Genomic DNA, 15,210 nt, shown 5'->3' with positions numbered 1-15,210 from the left:
CAGCATTTTCATGACGAGTAATTTGTTAATTTGCAATTCTTTTTCATCGAGGTTTTCCATGAAATAAAGTTGCAGTGGAGTTAACGATGCAGTGCAGCTAGTGCACATAATCTTCGATAATTCCGAGATTACGTACATTACATAAACCGTAAATCAAAATGTGATAAACACTTCGTCTTGCGCCATTCTATACCTAAAGCCCTACTGCACTTCAACTGCGTATTAGCCTTCGTGTCCTGTTTTGCCACCTCGGCTTTTAGAAGGCAGATATGTAACAAAATTTGGTCGAGATGCTCACATCCGGCGGAAAGTATGAAATTTTGCGTATAGGGGTATTTTTGGGCGCTGATTTCTAACATTGCCGGATCCAAGAGATCTGACCAGGGGATCGGCCGCCATTTTGAATTCCAATAATTATTGCCGCCATCACAAAACAAATTTAAAGATCCCTATCTTCAGTTCTGAGTGACCTGTGGCACCAATATTCGGTACACATGAGCGTTTTGACATATTGAATTTGATGACAGATTGATTTGAAGTGTCTGACAAACGTCGAATGGCCGCCATTTTGAATTCCGATATGGCCGCCTCGACGAAATATTCAAAATCCCTATTTCGATTTGTAAGTGGCGAGTGACGCTGAAATTTGGTGTAAACAAGTATTTCAACATACTGAGTCAAAATATTAACTAATGTGATGTGTCTGACAAACGCAATGCCTGCTATTTTGAATTCCAATGTGACTACGAAGACAAACACCACGACTAACATTCACGGGCATGTCAAAAAGTACAGCAAAAGGAAGCATAATACGCCTTTCACTGACGTCACAATGTAAATACAGCAACGCGCACTCAATCGTTACAAACGCGCGCTCAATCAGGTAGCCTAATTTACTAACCCGAGATAGAGATTTACAACGCTCCATCATAGCAACTATGTATAAAAACTCAAATTGGCCGCCGTGCAGCTTGTCAGACATATCAAATAAGTCTGTTATCGAAGTCATCATATCACCATGCTTTTATGTATCAAATTCCAATGGCTAATGTCATTTAGAACTGAAGATGATTGTTGCGTAAATATTCCTTGACCATAATCATTATTTTTGCCCGCACAATAATCTACTACAGCCCATTCGAGATCATGCACTCCCTTTACTTCTCCTGTAAGTGTTGTGGGTCTTGAAGTTGACTTCGCCCTGGAACAACATCTACAGCACGATCGGCGCCACGTTTTTAAAAGTGTGTGTGGGTGTGTGTGTGGGGGGGGGGGGTGGTAGTGGGGTGGGGCAAAGTGGTTACACCCTATGTATTTCTATGTATTGTTCCGCCGGCCCTGTATACAGTAAACATAACGAAGCAATGGTAAAGGAAAATCTGAGTTAAAGTGGACATGTTGTAGTGAATAACATTAATGATAATGAATAAAATATATATAGCGCTTAAGACTGATGTTTCTAAGCGCAAAAGTGTTCTAAGCGTTACTGTATACTGAATATCTGTTTTGTCCGTGCAGATCGGCAGCCGACGCGCTCGATCGATCTGGATCGCCCCTGCCCTTTCAGTTTCAGCTCATTTTTATTTCTCCATTTGTACAGATGAAATCATTATGACAAAAGAGTACTCAGAGAAGGTAATAATATGAATATCACATCATACATATATTTTATCGTATCTTAAGGTATACATGTGGAGGAGACCATTATCGCTATAAGCAATTTGCTTGACTTGGAAAGCGGCCTCTGGGCAAGATGGCTTGCTACAGTTCTTCCTTAATTTTTCAGAAAATGAGCAAAACACTTACAAACATAAATGACGTGAACTTCTGAGTATTTTGAACAAGAACACTCAAATTGACTACACTTGGAAGGTCAGTGTGTTCAAAATTTCCCCGGTCAATATTTGACAAGGTAAGGTAGTTCTAAGCAAAATATTTCTTTGATTCTGCGCGCAAGCACTGCTGAACAGTCACTTGTAAGCATAATGTCATGATACTCAATTATTTTGGAGTGTATTTCTCATGTATAGCCCGTCCAGAATCGCATGGCATTTGTAACTTTATAAACTGAAGTGTCAGCTCTATAAAGCCAATTTTGTTGTCAGTCTTATCTTATATGGGTAAATTCTCTTCCGAGAATCTTGTACGGTTACGCAGAGATGGGAAATGGCTGTGCTTGATTAATGCATTTTGCGGCATTGTTGAATGCCGAGTGTTTTCACTCCCCACTCTCCCTTTTCAGAACTGGGGCTGTTTCATAAAGAGTTACGATAAATCTCACGCTCAATTTATTGAGCGTATAACTCAGTGAATCGAGCGTAAGATCATTACTGATCGTCAGTCTGTTTCATAAATATACTTACGCTTGATTGAAAGCACAGCAGTGATATTCCCAAACTTCCAGCGGACCCCCCCCCCAAAAAAAAAACACAAAAAAACAAAAAAACAAACAAACAAACAAAAACAAAACGAAACAAATAAAGTCTCAGGATTTAAGGTCGGAGCCTTTTTCCACAGAGAAATGCCTTCATTGTGCTTTGTCTACTGTAGATCTAAAACTCCTTTAGCAAATGCAGAATCTCTTGGTCAGAAGGTTTTTTAGAGTTTCGATGACTTAAGACCTTTTTGCTCCGTTTTAGCTTCATTCGACCCGAATATGAAATCACCGCTAAACACGCACGCAGAATGAAAACCACAAACCTACTGTATGAAATTAGAACCCCCCCCCCCCCCCCATTGCGCAAAGTGAGTGTCCCAACGATGATTCTCTCTAACACAGTTTAGAGCAAGAACCATAGATTTGAATCGGGCTTCGAACTTCGGGCCCTAATATTTTGACATGATGACCTCAACCTTTTGACCCAGTATCTCATCCATAGCGCATCCAACACCAACACAGATAATTATATTGGAACACTTTGCACTAAAAAATTGTACAGAATTCAGAGAAGAGTTGATATCAGAGGATCTTTCAACAGCCATAGATTTGAATCGGGCTTCGAACTTCGGGCCCTAATGTTTTGACATGATGACCTCAACCTTTTGACCCAGTATCTCATCCATAGCGCATCCAACACCAACACAGATAATTATATTGGAACACTTTGCACTAAAAAATTTTACAGAGTTCAGAAAAGAGTTGATATCAGAGGGTCTTTCAACAAAGTTGTTTCTATTCTCGTTATTGTTTGCAACATTACATTTACATCATTATTATAGTTATCATGTTTGTGTGTGTGTGTGCGCGCACGTGTGTGTGTGTGTGCGTGAGAGCTTTCATGCGTGTATATCCCGTCTGTAAAAAAAGAGCCGGGGATATTCGTTCACAATCGATTCCTTTGTTTTGTGACCTTTTCTTTTCATTCTCAAGACTCTACGCTTTTAAATGTCAGATAATGCTATCAAATTCACGTCCAACACTTTCCACGTAAACGGCAACAAAGCCTGCAACAAGATAAACGCAGCTTAGCAGAGACAAAATCTGCTTCAGTCGAGCTTAGATGTTTTCAAGTTTGCTAGAAATCGAGTTTTTACAAGCAAGAGGCCATCATAGACCACCATATCAACATGCTTCTTTAAAGTAAAAACAACCCTAGACGAAGACATTAATATAATTATTCAAACATTCGTAGAGTCTGGAACTTAGGAGACATGAATTAAACCCACGGACGGGAGGCTATTAAGACATTGACATTTTAGGCTTTAGAGCAGATGTAAGCGGGCCGGCCATTGCTTTCCACTTTTTCTCGGCTTTAATGTCTGTAGTGGCTTTTTGAGCAAGAAATGGGGACGGTTCGCATTAAAGTATGACTGCATGGCTTATCATGTTTTCATGCCTTCCCGACAGTGTGCCCTGACGACCTACTTTACCTGGCACTACGTCGTGTTTGTTATTGTGTTTTTGCCTTGTGATTTATAGCTGGTGACTCGAGACGTCTGCGATTTTTTTTTTTTTATATTTTGTTTCACTTTGCATCTGAGATGATGACTGGATAGCCCATATTCAGCTGCATTATTGCTAGGCTTCCGTGGGGTCTTGGTGGACGTGAGGCGGGACCACTTCACCGCGTTTAGTATGCACCCTGCTCTCTGCGATGGGATGACTGAACTATGAATGAAGCGGGGTCTTTTTTTTAAATACGTGCATGGGTTGTGACTCTCTCACACAGGGAAACTCCATCTTATGTCCTTTCCGAGGCATGCACAGAGTGTTTTGCCTCTTTAACACTGAAGGGGACGGTGTGATCACACATACATGACATAACGTTGCTCATTTAGACTCGGGATTCGAACCCGGGTCATATGGATTGGAAGGTAACCGCGCTACCTACTGAGCCCTTATATTGATTAACTTTTGATAATTTAATTATAATTAATTAAAATGATATATCAAATTTTGTGTCAATTACAAACAGCCTGGAGAAGTCTAGTTTTTTGGGCAGTTCTCTTTATCATTCCGTGATTCAATCACAAGTCGAGGCGACTTTCTTTAAAGCTCTCTCTGTAATAAGATGAAATTCCGATCAAAATGAATCAGATCGCTTTATACGATTGCAGAACGAAATGAGGGAGGGAAAACACAATTTTGCGATCTTAAAGAAGAAAACTCTAAAAATTGTTATTGTTATTGTTTCCTTCCAATCCATAACAAAGCAAGGAAAATATTGGGCTTCATCTTTCCCTCTGGATGGCAAGGTCGTAGTTTGAGTTGTAATTTCATGACAATCGACAAACTTTTGTTTTCCTTTGCTCTGCGTCAAAAATCATTGCGCGCATTACTTTTGATTGGTATTGCATCGTTTTCGTGTTTTTAGGAAGGTTATAATCAGGCAGGGTAAAGTTATACATTTTTTTTTTTCAGGGAGTGAACACATGGATCGTGGTAATGGGGAGATTGTTGTAACTTGAATATCAGTTGCCGTGACGTCACGGGACGCAGATGGCATGTCATGCCCTTCTTTCGCTGACGCCAAAAGTTGGTATAAACAATGTTCCCGCAAAACCGTATCTCTGCGGAGTTTCCTGTATTCGTATGTTGTGTCACGCTGCGTAAGGGATCAACGCCCACATTCCCACCTGAAAAGAGTAGAGACAAAGCGCTATGATTGAGGTCCGATGCGGTATGAATGTCGCTACGAAGCTGTGTGTCCAACGTAACCACAGCAACAACTCCCTGAGCTGTTCTGACTCCGCCTCCACCTTATTTCATCATTCTCAACCTCCCCTTAATACTTTCTCTCACTCACTCTCTTTCTTTCTCCTTCTGACTCTTTCTCACACATGCACAAAGACACGCGCAAACATTCTCCCTCATTCTTTGGCACACACACACATACACACACACACACACACAAACTATCTCTCTCTCCCTCTCTTTTCACCTCTTCCCGTCTCATTCTGGTCACCCACGTGATTGCGCGTGAGCCAATCCCGTCACAGTGCGGGTCACTTGTTCCGCGCTAATCGCCGTCTCTTTTGCGACCACCTTTCAGCGCTCGTATTGTCGTTTGGTCGCGAAGCGCTGCTTAGTTAGAATAGAAGGTAACTCGACTCGGCGAAGCATCGCTATTATTTTTTCTGGTCTTCGTGTCCCGCCACCTGTAAAGATCCCCCAGTATAATGTCTTCGACGTACTCCGCACACTTTCTTTTCAATAGCGTCGCGGGGAGAGTCCGGAGCAGACCGTCTTCCCAAACCCGGAGATCGTTTACGCTGCGTCGCACATCAAGCGCTATGGTAAATATTGCACATTTTTTTCGCATGTTCCATGCAAGCACATAGTACAGACGAGACAGGCTTTCTCTGTTCTCCCTCGAGAAAAGCAATTTTCATAAACAACTAAGCGAACTTTCAGTTGTTTGATTATTATCATGATGTATGTCAGCTCGTGAATTCTTCTCTCGGACAAGCTTTGAAATCTAGTGAAGATGTTGAAAGAGTGCGTAATTCACCGAATGAATTCATGGTCGTGTTGTACCCACCTGTCCAACAGGAGTGTAAAACGAACACTAATTCTATTTGCTATCTATTCATTTTCTATGACAATTAGACAGTGGTTTTGTTGACACGATTTATCCTTTGTCTTCGATTGTCCTGTAGTATAGGTGCAAGCTGCCAAAAAAACAAAAACAAAAACAAAAACATGTCTTCATTCAGAAATTTATATGGCTGCCTTTAATTGCCGACAATGTATGGTTTCTTTCGAGGTGTAAATTCTAGGGAGGATGATGTTTTGCTTACAGAGCTTCAAAAGATTCTTTCGTGGTAGCTGAAGCTTATCGATTTTTGCATCAGTAATTCTCCTGTGTACTTGTTTCAATGATGCGTCAAAACTTTCATTTGTGTGTAACGGTTTGTAATTTCACCAACCCTAAGGGGCAAGGCAATCCCACAATTTGTAAATTTATCGAAGATGTGTGTGTCTGTGTTTGTGTGTGTGTTTGTGTGTGTGTTTGTGTGTGTGTTCATGTGTGTTTGTGTGCGTTTTTGTGTGTATACTTGTATGTGTGTGTCGTAACCTTCATATGTATCTATCAATTCAGTTGTCTATACTGCGGTCAAAAGATTGGAAAGTGTAATCATTCCTTCCCTTGGATATTTTGTAACTATAAACAATTTGTTAAACCCTATTCATGCATAGCGCCCTGGCACCACGTTGTGGAGAAAATGGTATTTCGACCGTTGCTTTTGTTATAGATTTAATCGTTGTGATGTTCTGCCGAGTATCTGTGTCATTCTGTGATGACCCTCTGTAAAATATTCGCATTCTGATGTTACACATTGCAATATTGTTGCATTGTTTTGGTCTGCTTGACATTATTTCGGTGGTGTGAAATTGATCGTATTAATATCAATCTAACTTCTGTTGTGAACCAGTCATCAGTATCACGTTTTCGCTGCTACCAATATAGTCATTGCGTTGTGCAGAGAAACGGAGTGATCTCCAGGGTTTATGAATCTTTGACATACAGTATTTTTTCCACCGTGTCGCACTTTAACTCACACAGACCCATTCTCTTCTTCATTGTTAGAATTTCTTGTGGCGCATGAATTTGGTTGGAATAATGGTAACAATGATGATAACTACGTTGGTACAGTTCGTCTCTGCAAAGTAAAGCAGTGAAGTGCGTGATTATTTTGTCAACACAGATCTTTTCATGGCGTAATCTATCCTAATTCGCTTAATGCAGTTTTTAGCTCGTTGATCAAGGCAAAATGAACGAGCAGAAAGAATCGCTGCCTCAGCTCTTTAAGTGCTCGCTCCATTTTGACACATTACTCCAATTTATTAGGACTGATTGCATTACACCTCGTCTTGGTCGAGAAGATTTCATCAGGGTGTAATTATTTCTGCAGTCGATTTATTCTCATGTGTTCACCATTTACCACTTTCTCGTTGTCGAGAGAGAAAAGAAAGACAGAGAGAGCGGGGGGGGGGGGGGGAGGTGAGAAAGAGAGTGAGGGAGGTTGCATCCTGGGCTCTGCGTTTCGACAAACAGATATGTTTCGCTGATTCGCCTTCAGGGTGTCATTCTCCTCCTTTTTTTCCCCACCTTATTTCGGGTTCCGACTTTTCTAGAGTAAATTAAATCATCATCTAATGATTTCCTCTCCGTTTCCCCACTCCTTCTCTCCATCTCTCCATCTCTTTCTCCCTTTCTTTCTCTCGTTCTTTCTTTCTTTCTTCCGTCCTTCCTTCCTTTCTTTCTTTAATCGAACAACAGATGCTGTACACCATGAAACTGCTAATGGCAGTGGTTTTCTGCCTGTGTTTTGCCGTCCCGTCACCAGTACTGTCTTTCACTATGCCCGGAGTGGCGTTCCCAGCGAACCAGATGGCGGACAACGAGGAGATGGCAGGAGATGAAAACGAAATACATTCGGTGAGTTAGAACCGTCTGCCTTTTCTTCTTTTTTTTGGGGGGGGGGGGGAGGAGGGGTCATAACTTTTCGCATAACCTTTCGCATAACTCTCCTTTCAAATGCAATATCTCAATCAGATATAAAATTCAAACCGAAGCAAACCAAAACAAACTCTCCAAGGCAAAAACACACTCTTAGAGCATTAATGTTGCAGTGACTATCCTTTCTGTACTTTCTTGCTTTCAATTTTGTCGGTTTTTCGAGTTACCATGAAAAAGTTGATTGAGTGCATGGGCAAAATGCGAGTGAAACATACAAGGACGAAATAAGAAAAAGGAAGCGAGACAGATAGACAGACAGACAAATAAACAGAAAAAGACAGAGACAGTGACACAGACAGAAGTAAAGAGTTACACATACACACGGTATCTATACGCTGATACAGAAAGTTATTAGTACAATTGAAACTTGGGAATTCCCGTAATATTTGAATATCAGCAATGGTTTGATGCATTGTGAATCACTTTGCTTCATTTCTCAAAAGCCCCTATTGTGTCCACTGAAGAAAATGCTCTGATAGTGAAATAACATGCCCTTGAACGTTGTCTTCTTTCCAAACCGCATGTTTCTTGCGATACTGAATTTCAGTGCTGTCACCGCCAGTAAAGTTTCAATTCTCAAATCACAAATCTCGTCTTTTAGGGAAGTACACGTTGAAGAATAAACACACACACACAAACACATACAGACAAGCACGAGCATTGTTATATCCTCGAAAGCGAATTAATGAAAAGATATCGCACGTTTCACTAAGACTTACATTCAAACGAGTGATTGCTTTTTTTTTACATTACATCTCTATACACGGAGAAGAATGGACAAAGGAAAAAACTTAAAGGGATCGTATAGTTTGGGTTGAAACCTAAATTTCAGGTTTTTAAAATTTTGGGGTGAGATAATGAGAAACCTCCTATGAAATATGAAAGAGCATGTAATTCCAAGAGGAATTCAACGTTTATTTGAAGAAAGTTGGTCTTGAAATGGCTGAGATATCCAAAACAGAGCGATCCGAATAGAACGTGGGACCCACCTTTTATTACGATCACCTCGTTTTAATTTGTTTTTTGATGTCTCAGCCATTTCAAAACCGAATTTCATCAAATAAACTTTGAATTCCTCTTAGAATGGTATGCTCTGTACTATTTTGTAAGTGGTTTCTTGGTATCTCGCAAAAAGTTTAATGCCCAATCCTCATCTCCACCAACACTATATTATCCCTTCAGGTTAACGTTTTAGAAACAGGCAAAGCCTTTATCCCGTTTATTGGGAAATTTCGAAATCCCCATACTTAGAATACACGCATCAAACATAAAATTGTAATCAAACACTGCGTCTCATGTTCTCACTAATAACACATTCATTTTAGATAACGCCTATCTAAACTAAAAGGCTATCATGGCAGTAAATCACTTCGACAGCAGCGTGCACACATGATTCTACAAATCAGCTTCAGGGAATCATTTTGACATTGCTCTCAGATTAGGAGTAACACATCACTCATTACTCTTGAAGTCATTAGCCTTCATATCTAATAGACAGCGCTTACATTGGATAACAGTTCACCTTGCGTTGGTATGGCGTGACAGCAAATGAGATTATTTTGAGCACCGTGTTGGACCGTGTCACTTATGATATTGGTCATATTAAACAATCATAATGTCATCAGGTGTTTTAGCTCAATGTCATTTTAGCAATAAAACGCACCGTACAGCTTCATGATCGACAATGCAATAACGACTTGTTGCTTGTCTCATTTTTTTCCCCTCACAGATAGCTCAAAATCTCATCCACTCGGTGCTCGCCGACGCGGAAGAAGAAAACGGGCCCCGGCAGGCCGTCGACGACGACGAGGAAATTTTGTCAAAACGTGCAGCGGGATCGTCGAAGAGACCCGAGCGGGAAATTCGAGCGCGCGCGCATCCCGCGTTCCCACTGGGCAGGCGGAATCCCATGAGCAGCCGATCTAAATTCACCTTCGGGAAGCGCTCCCAACCGCAACTCGTGAGACCGAGCACGCAAGAGATCCTAGACGAACTCAGACTGGACGCCGCCGCCGTAGACAGCTGGAGAAATAGCAAGCAGCTGGAGCTCCTCAAGGATGCTGCCCTCTACGATAGCATGCAGGATAACCACCAAGTTCAGAAGGACGCTTACTCTTCTTTCTCCTTCGGGAAGCGCGGGATGTCGGCGTTTTCATTCGGCAAGCGAGGAATGCCGAGTTTTGCATTCGGCAAGCGGGCCGTGCCCAGTTTTGCATTCGGCAAGAGAGGTGTCGGTTCGGCATTTGCGTTCGGAAAACGAGATTGGGACCCGACGGAACAGGACTTGGCCGCTTTTGAAGAAACAGGTCCATATGACGTGAAAAGAGCAGATTTAGCCTTCGCTTTCGGGAAAAGAGATACTCAATAAAAGACTCGATCACTAACAATTCTCCGATATTTGTAATAAAAAAATGCCAGACCGTCATGCTTCGTCGTCTTTTCCGGTACGCATCGTTCATTTTGACTTTAGAACTCTATCTAGTGCAAAAAGGAACAATGAGCCTTGTTGCGCAGGGCTAGAAAGACGTGTTGTAAGCAGAGCGCAGTGAAGAAACGACTTTAGTTCCTGTATCAATACTTTGGGCTTCTATAATTGTTCCTCAAACTTGAGGATTTACCAATGAAATGTTTGACGCATCTTGTATTTGAGTAACAAGGCTGGAATCTGACTTCCTAGATTGAGAAGAACACTAATTTGATTTGTCGGTACGAGACAGCGCACTAATTACTTACAAAGAAAAAAAATCAAATGACTGTCTTTTTTTTAGCTCGAGAGTAATGATTCCCTTTAAGATTTAACCGTATTGAACTGACACTCCTCGTAGCCTTGTGCGGACATTGCAGTATCTGCTTTATGGTATTTGTCAATTTTTAGTATGAACATAGGCCATTATTTACTTGCTAATTTCTGTCAAATCGTCAAATAATTGTGACTCTTTAGTTGCGGCCAACGCTCATTGGATCGTTACTGGTGTTTCTTACAAATGCACACATAAAGAGAAAACAAAACAAAACTTGAGAGTTAGAGTCACGTGTGCTATCAAAGTAACAGGAGCGTACTATGTATACAATTTAAAAAAGGTAAAATTATCCTATAGGGCAGTAGGCCTAAATTCAAATTTTGTGCCTCGAGTATCGACTGTATCGCAAGGTACCTCTAAATGAAATGCTGGAATGATTCAAATTAATGCCACCTTATGATCACTGCATGATTAGCTTCTTCCAGATGTTTCTTGTTGGTCTGTTTAACTCCTCATTTTCTTTCTGCCACCCTTTTGTCACACTGAAATCGCATTTTCATTTTCTTTTTTTTTTTCTTTCATGTGTTGATCACTTTCGGTGAATATCAACTTCAACGGTTGGTCTACAAATAACGTTTAAGCAGTCTAGTACGTGTTGATACACAGCTACCATCGGAGTACGAGCTATCATGTGGCAGTGATTATGTGTTTTGTTTTTTTGAAAACTCATCGGAAGCTAAAACTGACATGCAAAAAAAAAAATCAAATAAGAATTCTAACAATGCATATCTCCTTGAACAAGGTCTTGGAGTCCTCATTTCTTGTCAGAACACTGGTGAAGCCATAGGATTATTCGTTGAGTGAAACCATACAGTTGCTTGTATTTCGACAAGAAATTCCACGCCATTTCGTGAGATAAACCACTTAAACAGATTCGCAGATTTGCCGTTGTAAATACCAGTCGATAATTTTAGCTGAGAGGATATTTACAAATGCCAACATTTTTTTTTTCGTCTATTTTGAGACGCGAATCGAATGTGTTGTCCATGGACAACAAATAGCATTTTATCGTGATCATTCACTATTGCGTTTTACCCCGCATGTAATACACCAGATGTCTATAAATAGAACAGATTTTATGAAGAAATAAACAGTATCATGAACATAGTACACTCTGCAAGCTTACGAATTCTTGTGTTGCTGTGCCATATGATTGAATGTTGATTGGGGGTTTTGTTTTTGCTGTCCGCACGAGCGTGTGTGTATTTTTGCATGTATTGTGCTTGTATCGCAGAACCGTTAAACACTTCTGGGAATTTCCAAGAAAAAGTAACGAAATCAGAAAACACTAAGGGAAATGTAACCACACAGTTGTCAGGTAGTTCTTATCTGTTTGAATGATAGTTTGATCAGAACAAAATATCTGCTTTTACAGACCTATAGGCATTAAAACAATTCCGGGAAGGCTGGTAAATAATACACTCGGCTCTCTACAATGATGCAAGTCACTAGGCTTTTCAAGAGAATAGTACTATGTGTACCCGCATGTGTGTTATAAAAAAATTGAAAAGGTTGGGTGCGTGTAGTTTGAAAACGAGATAAAGCGTGAGTAAACATACGGTGTACGGTATACATTCTGTGCTCGGGAGTGTGGTAGGCATTTCTGAAGCTTGATTGTTTGTTTGTCTTTTGTTTTTATGTGTCAGGATATGAATTGTGCTGGGTTGTGGTAGAATACGAAAGGACACAAATATAAAATGTCCTCAAACATAATGAAACAAAAATGCACATGATAACGCAGCGATAAAATGTGGTCTTAGCATGTGCCTACACGTAAGAGAGTATCAAATGCAATTTTTTCAGTATGTTCGTTTAATATCGGTCAGAATATACAATGTATATATATATATACATATATATATATATATATATATATATATCTGTTTATCTATTTATTTATCTATATTTGTCATTTACATTTATCACATAAAATTATGTTTAAATACATATATATATATATATATATATATATATATATATATATATATTTATTTATATATATATATATATACATATATTTGTACACTCGAGTAATCAACATATATAACTTTTTTTTTTCTCTGGTGGCCTGTTCGAGCCACAACAGTGGCCAGAAAAAGAGGTTTAGTGGTACGAAATAAACGGACACATGATTTTATTTTGAACTACTTGTCCGATAGGACCACCGTAAGAGATAACCATTTCGTGGCGGCTCGACATCAATTGTTAGTGACCCCATGGTGTCACCAGGTAACATGCTGTATGTCCCCACAACGGGTATCTGCTTGTGGGACTTGGTATACTTTGACAACTTATAATTAAACGGAAGATAACTCAACATTGATTTAATCAAATACTCACAAACACACACACACACACACACACACACACACACAAACACACACACACACACACACACACACGCACACGCAAACAAGACACACAGACGACGCACACATACACTGTGGTCAAGTAACTTCGTTTTATTTACATCGCTCCAAACAATCAAAACTACATCAGTAATAGGGTCCAAATGAAATCGACCCTTGTTGGCGGGAGATATATTTCGACTGGGCAGCTTTGATTCAATCTTTAGTCACACTCGTTTGAACTCGACGGTCAATTTCCATATGGCTTTTCACTCGGTTTCCAAGGAACCATGTAATGCAAATGCATGTTGACTTTGATATCCTAAACTTTACTTATGTGGAGAAAGGAATATCTAAGTGCGCTCCTTTCATGATACAGTAATTTTCTACTTTTTTACTCCATATTATTTGGATACACCCACACAAAAACCTTCAAAACCAAGATTGTTCTTGTGACGTCATCAAATCGTTGCTAAAGTCCTAACATGTGAACAGGTCGGAGACGATATTGGAAGGCATCTTTCCAAAGGGCGAGGATATCTTGCATGTTCAATGTCTTTTGCTTGTCATACAACATGGAAACATGCAAGCTATGCCTAATCTAGGGGATGGTGCATTGCAATTGAAAATGTCCTTTGTTAATCATATTAGTACTTTGTCAATGACTGACAGATGATGTCACTAGAAGAATCCTGGTTTGAAAGGTTTTCTTTTGGAGGGAGTGTCTAAGAAATCTGAAAAAAAGTGAACAATTTGTTACAAGATATTTGGAACGTATAATCTAGCTACTTGTTTCGCCATAAAGGTGATGTTTTGGGTATCATGAATCAACAAAAAAGTCAACATGCATCCTTTAAATTCTTTCTTCAATCAAATTCACACTAAATTTTTGAGCTAGATTTACCCCATTATAGATTGGGCCCCTTGGGTCTGTATGCTGCATTACACGCCATAAATACACACAAGTTTTTCGTGTGTGTATGTTTTGTTAATTTTTTGGCCACGATGCGTAATTTTCGTAAAACAATGCAACTACATTGCCAGATATAGGGAAAGCCTTTACAATAATGTATACATTTCACGATCAACTTCTACAAAAAAAAAAAATGAAAATGCAAACATTATCATTGTCTGCATAATGTATGTTCATCTGGTTACGCATGTGATTTCATGAGTTTACTGGGCTCCCAATATTTGCGTCTTCCAGTCTTTACGTCAACGCAAGACGAGCTTACGTAATAACAGACGCACTTTCTCAGGGTAATAGCATACCAGGTGTCATGCACTCGTAAATAATAAAGCGGTATAAGCGTACCAACCAACCCATTATAAGCAATCATAAAGATGGAGAGATAGCTTTCGCGCTCATAAATACCTCTTGAACCCAATTCGTCCGAGTAATCTGCCCACTGAAACAGCTCTTGAAAGCGTGGAAAATTTTAAAGATCGAGATATAGGCCTAAATGTAAAAGTAATTGCCCTTCTCTTGAAATCCTTCAAATAGCAATCAAAGGTCTAGACAGAAGAAGACACACTCTACTTGAATTATTTGTCAAGGTTCAAATTGGCAGGTTGCCCAGACATAAAGCAGTCTGCTTTGCGACGCAAGATTATTGTAAGAGTCTACGAAACGAGCTGTCATTTCTACCTTCTTTCAGTCAAATAGCAATACACTTTTCAAACTTGTTTTGTCTTGGAGACCATATTTCCCCTTTGCAAATGTCACGAAATTTTGCACGATTGAAAAATAATGTCTCCTGACACCGCGTATGAAATCTTACTTTAACACTCCTAAGAGTTTTTTTTTTTCAAAAAGAAGTGAAAAACTAACCCGATGTCACTCGAAGATAACGCTCCCCTTTTGTTCCAAGAATAAGGGTTGGATTTTTCTTTCTCTTCCGGCAATCCGGGGGTCCGAATAAATTCACCAAATATCTATATCATAGTTTCCCCTTCCATCATTAAGAAGTTTCCAGTTTTGTAATTCTGAGGAACAACAGCTTATAAATGAAATCTAATCGTGAGGGTTGCGAAAGGGACATAAGAACTTAAAACACCTTTCGAGTAACATTTTGAAGACTCTTTGTTCATTCATAG

The 15,210-nt window shown here is 39.8% G+C and overlaps 1 protein-coding gene across 1 annotated transcript; it reads left to right on the top strand.

Annotated features, from left to right (window-relative positions):
* Positions 1-5,551: 5,551 nt before the first annotated feature.
* LOC139708986 (uncharacterized) lies at positions 5,552-11,860 on the top strand. Its single transcript, XM_071620954.1, has 3 exons — positions 5,552-5,736; positions 7,725-7,883; positions 9,694-11,860. Exons 1-3 carry the CDS (start codon positions 5,620-5,622, stop codon positions 10,330-10,332), a joined length of 915 nt encoding a protein of 304 aa, XP_071477055.1. The 5' UTR covers positions 5,552-5,619; the 3' UTR covers positions 10,333-11,860.
* Positions 11,861-15,210: the final 3,350 nt, after the last annotated feature.

Source organism: Diadema antillarum, unplaced genomic scaffold (genome assembly GCF_040938485.1).
Source record: "Diadema antillarum isolate AM-2024a unplaced genomic scaffold, OU_Dant_1.0 seq00001393_RagTag, whole genome shotgun sequence".
Classification (NCBI taxonomy): Eukaryota; Metazoa; Echinodermata; class Echinoidea; order Diadematoida; family Diadematidae; genus Diadema; species Diadema antillarum.
Note: the sequence above shows the minus strand (reverse complement) of the source record. Positions and strands in the feature narration are given on the sequence as shown.

What these genes read in the sequence shown, in the direction of transcription:
- LOC139708986 (XM_071620954.1), top strand. Translation starts at nt 5,620, where the DNA reads ATGTCTTCGACGTACTCCGCACACTTTCTTTTCAATAGCGTCGCGGGG. An exon ending in GTCGCACATCAAGCGCTATG is followed by an intron (nt 5,737 to 7,724) that starts GTAAATATTGCA and finishes ATCGAACAACAG; the next exon opens with ATGCTGTACACCATGAAACT. An exon ending in ATGAAAACGAAATACATTCG is followed by an intron (nt 7,884 to 9,693) that starts GTGAGTTAGAAC and finishes TTCCCCTCACAG; the next exon opens with ATAGCTCAAAATCTCATCCA.